The 6633-nt window shown below is 51.8% G+C and overlaps 1 protein-coding gene across 1 annotated transcript; it reads left to right on the top strand.

Annotated features, from left to right (window-relative positions):
- The first annotated feature begins 5213 nt into the window (after positions 1–5213).
- LOC140896944 (ribonuclease) lies at positions 5214–5630 on the top strand. The gene has a single exon (XM_073309127.1). It carries the CDS (start codon positions 5214–5216, stop codon positions 5628–5630), a length of 417 nt encoding a protein of 138 aa, XP_073165228.1.
- The last annotated feature ends 1003 nt before the right edge of the window (positions 5631–6633 follow it).

Below are 6633 nucleotides of genomic sequence, written 5' to 3'. Positions count from 1 at the left end.
TGGGAGCTGTGGTCATGGAACCCCTAACCCTAGGACAGTGCATCTCATGCCTTCCAATCGGCGGAGTCTCCTTCTGTTCCCTTCCCTCAGATGTATCATCTAGTCTACTCTCCGCATTAGTACCTGTGGAGAGAACATGAAAACGGTTGCTTACCTGTATCTGCGTTGCTGGTACATGGACGCTCCCCTTTCTTCTTCTGGAGGTCACATGCTGCCAAATTTCTTCACCATCCTCCTGTCCCCACTGCGCAGCCTGCTCTGAATCTTCAGAACATTGTGCCCGTAGAAGCATATCCTGACAGAACCAAGTATTAGATAGGAGTAAGACAAGCTGAAATGGAAGACCTGTAGCCTGAAGCTGCAAGACTCTAGCTTAGCTCTTTTAGGCCTTGGAGACAAGAAATGATGGCGTAAGACAATGACTGAGAAATAACCCAAGATGATGGGAAAGAGGCACTAATCGGTAAGGTTGCGAAAGAACAGCTGGAAAGATTAAAATTAAATCAGAAAATGCTGTAACAACAAATATGGTCTCTAACACCTTCCCTAACCGCAGACAAAGGTGGTCCATCAGTGTTGACAGGAACCTACCCAGCCTATAGAATTTGGTGTCCCTTGTGTTTCCAGGGGACACAAACCAATAAGAAAGAGAAGGTCTTTCATGTACATGCGCAGAGTGTAGGTATAGACAGGCTCACAGTATAAAAAGGGGTGCCCAGAGCAGGGAAACTGGGCTTCCTATGGGACACTCCAGCAGGAACCACTCTCATATTGATGGTCAATCCATGAGAGGGCCAACAGACTCTAACACCATCTAGGAGGATGTGAGTACGCCTGTAGGTATAACTAGTTCATGATACGTATCTGTAGGAATTGTATATGCTGTGACATTTATAGCTTTGTTGGTAACTTTAATAAAATTACTGAAAGACCGATGCTCTTGTATTTGTCTGTGTTGTTTGCCTATGGTTTCATGTGTTCCTGTGAACTCTAAATCTAGAACAAACAGAAGTGACTCTGTTGAACTTGACTGTAGCTGCCAGAGCCGAACCCACTGAGATATGATTAACATTAAATAGAATAAAAGACTACAGAGCTGCTTTGAAAGGGAGGTGCTATACACTCCAAGTCTGAGGGAAAACTGCCCCCCCACCTCCTCCACGGTAGGATGTCACCAGGAAGCAGCGCCAGAGTGGAGGGACGACATCCTCTTCTGAGGGAGGGTCTGTGCAGTTTGACCCAGCGGGAGAGACCCTTTCCCTGCTGGTCATCAGAGGCCCTGACTTCAGAAGAGGATTCTGGGCCATGGGGGGCTGGCCAGTAACGGACCTGGACGTAAGTGAGGTTAATGGACTAAGATGAACTCAGCTCCCTCGCCCTCTGGGTAGAGATGCTGGGGCAAAGGCCTGTTTGTATAACACCTTTGGGTTAAATAAATTAGGTGCTGCTCAAAATACATAACAAAAGCCCACTGGAGTGGGGTTCATTCTGTGGCGTGGACTCAGGCCGTGTCTCCGCTCTCCACGCTGGGGGTGCGAGTCCCTGCTCGTGTGCACAGACTGGGCGAGTTCTCAGCGTGTCAGAGCCGTGTAAATAGCACTGTAGCTGCAGACGTAGGGGGAGCATCCGCGGAGGCCTGGCTGAGCTGTGGCAAGTAGAAACCTGGCACCGACACAGAGACCGCATGGACCAGAGCATGACAAACCGCTGCTATAGAGAGACTGACGGAGCTAGGATCTGGTTCTCCACGCTCGCCTGGTACTGAGAATCTGCAATAACTCGGCTGCTGGCACGAGGGAGAAGGAGATAAAGCTGCTAATGTTCAGGGCGGTTTTGGAACAGGTCCCCAGCTGGTATGAATTGGCACCGCTCCAAGGCCGGATGCTAGGCCGGGTGGATAAATCACTGGCTGGCCGGTACGTGTGGGGTCAGAGGGACACAGATGAATAGACACTGTTTGAATAGTGAGGCCGCCCGGGGCTGGACACGTGGCCCAGTGTGCTCAGTGCTGCAAACACAGAACAAAACGACACCAGCTGGTGTGTGTCTGTCCTCAGAGCTGGGCGCTATTTCCTCATCGTCCACCAGGTTTGAGCTTTTTGCTGTTCTCCTTCACCAAGGGTGGGACAGGAGCATCCTGCTCTGAGCTCCTCTCGGCTAGGAAAGACGAGACTAGCTTAGTTTTCCCAGGGTAGTGTCTTGTGCTGTGAGAGTCAGGACTCCTGGGTTCAATTCCTGACTCTGCACATGGGGCAAGACACTTCCCTTCTCTGTGCCTCAGTTTCACCTTCTGCACAATGGGGTTGCAGGAACATTCCCTTTTCCTGCGCAGGGCCAGAACCGCAGTCAGGGAAAGACTCCAGTTGGTTGCAGTGGGTCTGGGGTAAGGTCCATAATTTGCAAAGCCAGGAATTGTAGGCTAGAGGAGGGGAAATGGAGCTGGGACACAGGACATGTGGGTTCTGTTCCCTGTTGTGTGACCTTGGCCCTGATGCTTTGCTGCCTGTGCCTCAGTTTCCCCTCCCAACCTTTCTCTCTATGTGCACTGGAAGCTCTGCTGGGCAGGGGTTGTTTCTTCCTCTGTGACTGTGCAGTGCCCTGTACAATGGCAGCCCCTAGGGGTTCCCAAAATCCCCCTTAACCAATTCGTAGGAGATTAACAGGGTATGGCAGGTGGCTCCCTGTCCAAGGGGGGAGAGATTTCATTGCCTTGCTGTATCCCAGCGTCCCCCATCATGACTGGGTCCCATGTGCTCGGTGCTGGACAAACCCAGTGCCAGGGACAATCCTGGCAGCAGAGACCCTATAGTATAAAAGCCACCTGCAGAGAAAGGAGTGGGGATGGGGACAGAACACAGCGACCAGAGACCATGGTGATGGGTGTCACAGGTGTGTTAGAGATGGGCATTGTGGCTGCTGGGTTGAATGGGGGGTAGAGGGAGGCTGTGGAGGAATGGTAGGGGGTGTGGTTCAGGACTGAGGGGTGCTGCTAAAGCTGTTTTGGGGGTAGGGCTGGGATAGCAGGGAGCTGTGAGTTGGGATTGAGGGGCATGGGTATATCTTCGACACTTGACAGCAAATATTTACCAACCCGGTGCCTACTTTTATGGCCATTGATTGGGAGTCTCTGCTCCCCAGCTGTGTATGCTGAGTTGCTCATTGTGTGTCTCCCGCCCTTGGGCTCCATATAAGGGCCCCAGAGTGGGAGGAGGCTCAGACACTTTCCAGATCCAGCTTCCAGACGAGCCCCAGGACAGGGTGAGTTGGCAACCCAGCTGGGGTCAGGTTCTGAGGTGTCTTCCTAGCTCTGGGGGCTCATTGGGGCTGATGGGTCACAGTAGGTGGAGGCCGTGAGCCAGAACTCCTGGGCAGAGCTGGCCAAGAACCTTTCAGCCGATAGTCATTTGTTCTCCAAACAAACGCCCTTTCAGTGGACCGAAAATGAGCTGCAAATTCCTGAGTCGGCTGAACCTGAGTGATCAAAATGTGGCAGAAATGGCCATGCGAGAAGCTCTGAGTCAAGTGGGAATTTTTCATTTTGAGGCTGGGTATTCTGACAAAAGCAGAGGAAGATGAGAGGTACAGGATGGCTGAGGAGAAAATACCGGCCCTTTAGCCCCAAGGTTTGGTCACTTATCGGGGATGTGGGAGTCTCTGCCTGATGAACAGAAAGGATTTGAACTTGGATCTCTCTCTGGGTCTCTCCTCTTGCATTTGTTCTACTTGGACTCAGTAATTAGCCATTGGAGCAGGGACTTGACCTTTACTCTGATAAACGGCACAGCGTCGAGTGTAGGGTGCTTGGCGGTAGGTCATCCCCTGGCAGAACTCTGAGCTGAGCAAAACTCAAAGGTCTGGAAAGTGGGAAACGCACAGGTAAGGCTGCCCATGTAACCTTAACTAGGGCCGCTTTCAGTGCTGCCCAGCTATGCCCTGTTAACACGTGTGTGGCTGAACTTGCCTGTTGTAAACTCATTGTGCAAAGGCCAGGTCTGCCCCAGACCCTGATTCACATAGGGGATAGAGTGGCGCTCGGAGAACCCCAGAAAGACAAGCCCCCTCCAGATTCTGGCTCACATGAAGGGGGCAGAGATGAGGGGTCAGATGCCCATAAATGTGCAGTTCCCTCCCCGCCCCCAGATCCTGGGTCACATACAGAGGACAGGGAATGGAGACAGGGCTCAAACACCTCTGGGGGCCAGGGACCACCAGATCCTAGCTCACACAGTGGGGTAGAGAAAAGGCTCAGATGCTCTGAGATAAGCAAGCCCCCCAGAATCTGGTTCACATGAGGGGGCAGGGAAGGGGGAGGTCACACCCCAGTGGGAGGGGCTGGGGGCCCCACTGGTAGTGGCACATATACAGGAGGGTAATGTGTGGCTGACAGGATCTCCTTCCCCAATGCTCCCCCAGTCTCCCTATCACTCCCACGCCAAACGTTCCCCTTTTCTGTGTCCCAACACTCCTCTTCCCTTAACCCCCATGAGCCCCTATTCAACTCCTCCTCCTCGGCAGGCAGAGGGGGGACTTGAACCCGGGTCCCACATACCCGTTAGCTCCCCAGCCCGCTGGGTGACAGGTTAAAGGGAGGCCTGACTCCAGCCCTTCAGGAAATTTTGTCCTCCTCTACTTTAATCCTAGTGCCGACATGGAAGGCAAACCTGTCCCCTTGGGGTGCAGTGGCAGGTTTGGTTTCCACCTGACATGACTTGTTTTCACCTTGTCAGCTGGTTGAAAGTTTTAACATATTTTGTTCTCCTGCTGCCCCAAACCAAAGACACATATTGAGTTGTGTGTGATGGCCCCAACACCCATTATTCATCAAGTTCTGCCTCTGGGCTCTAGCCCGGCTCTTGGAGGGAAGTGCGGTCTAGTGGTTAGAGAAATGGGGGACTTTGGGGGTGGGGTGGGTGAGGCAAGGCTCTGGGGGCAGAGTGGGGGGACCATGGGAGGGGGCATAAGTTTGGAGGCAGAGTGGAGAGATAAGGAGAGGAGGCAGATTGGGAGGATAATGTGAGGGGCAAAGTTTGGGGGCAGAGTGGAGGGGATAATGGGAGAGGGAAGACTGGGAGGACTATAGGCGGGGGCGGAGCTTTGGGGGCGGAGGGGCATTTGGTGCCAGGATGCTCCACACTAGAAGCAGCTCCCCATGGTGTCTCCGTCCTGCAGGCCCTGTTCTCCCTGCTACAGACAAACCCAGGGCCGGCCCTGCCATGGCCCCAAAGTCACCCCGCCCAGCTCTCCTGCCCCTGCTCTGCCTGGCAGCTGCCTGCCTGGCACTCTCGACAGCTGACGCCCAGTATGATAAATTCCTGAAGAGACATCTCGACTTCCCCAAGTCATGGGCTGAGAACGACCAGCTGTACTGCACAACCATGATGGGGAAGCGTAGCATCCGCTGCCAGGGCAAGAACACCTTCGTCCACGCCAGCGAGGCCCAGCTGAGAGCCGTCTGCAGCTCGGGGTTGAGCCACGGGCAAAATGCCCGCGACAGCCTGGGCACCTTCCGGCTGACCTTCTGCACCCGCCTACCCAAGGGTCCGTGCCTCTACCGGGGCAGCTCCACCATAGCCCGTATCCGCCTGGTCTGCCACAACGGGTTGCCCGTCCAGTACGTGAGGCGTATCTAGTGCCACCCTGCCCAGGCACTGTACTGTTTTAAGTGTGGATTTCCCAAAAATATTATAAAAATAATCCGCACTCCAGTGACTTACTGATTAGAAAACAGGCCATGATAGCCATGATATCAGAAGCTTTGCTCTTAGGTAAACTATTTGCAAACATGCATCTCCAAAGGAGCTAAAGCCGTCTTCAACCATATAAGTAGTAATCAAAGCTTGCACCACTGGGTGGAAACAGGAGTTAGAGAGGTCACCCATATCCTCTTGAAAACATTTTCCAAGCAGTATGTCCTTCTTTAAATTGCAGGGATACAGCCTTATACAATCGACTGTATAAAATTGCCTTTTACAGCCTTATACAATCGACTGTATAAAATCACTTCCTAAAAATCGACTTCTATAAATTCAACCTAATTTTGTAGTGTAGACATACCCTAATTAGAGCAGTTTTACTTTCAGTCAGGAATTGGTAAGGATTTAAATGGAGGGTTATTGCTAGAAAGAGAGAAGGGAGAAAGTCCCACTTTTACAGTTTCATTTTATGGCTTCTCATTAGGATCCTTTTTGATCCCGAATACAGAGCATTTAGACATTCCTTTCAAGTCAGGACTCTCCTTAAACCGCATCCTCCTTCCTTTGTTCTCCAGATAATCTTATCCCTCTACCAGACTGCTGTCCTGGTCATTGATAAGGTCCAAGTGGTTTGTTGCCATTCGCAGTGTATTTACAACTTGCCACTATTAATTATTGCACACGACAAACAATGCTTATCGGCCTTCGCAAAACATAGCAGAAAAGAAGAGAGTCTATACAGATAAAGCCAGACAGAAGTTATATAAGTTATGTTTTAGCATCTGTGTAAACACACTTGAGTGTCATAAAGGTGGTTTTCCAGCCAACGAGGTGCTGTCTTCCTCCCAAGTGGCTTACCCTTGGGTGGCTGCGTGGCGTGGTAGAAAGCTATCACTTCAAGTGCAATGAGCCAAACTCCTTGTCAGCACTCAGCTCTGGG

The sequence above is a fragment of the Lepidochelys kempii genome, chromosome 13 (genome assembly GCF_965140285.1).
Source record: "Lepidochelys kempii isolate rLepKem1 chromosome 13, rLepKem1.hap1, whole genome shotgun sequence".
Taxonomy (NCBI): domain Eukaryota; kingdom Metazoa; phylum Chordata; order Testudines; family Cheloniidae; genus Lepidochelys; species Lepidochelys kempii.
Note: the sequence above shows the minus strand (reverse complement) of the source record. Positions and strands in the feature narration are given on the sequence as shown.

Excerpts from the sequence above, each read along its gene's own strand:
- LOC140896944 (XM_073309127.1), top strand. The coding sequence starts at position 5,214 with ATGGCCCCAAAGTCACCCCGCCCAGCTCTCCTGCCCCTGCTCTGCCTG.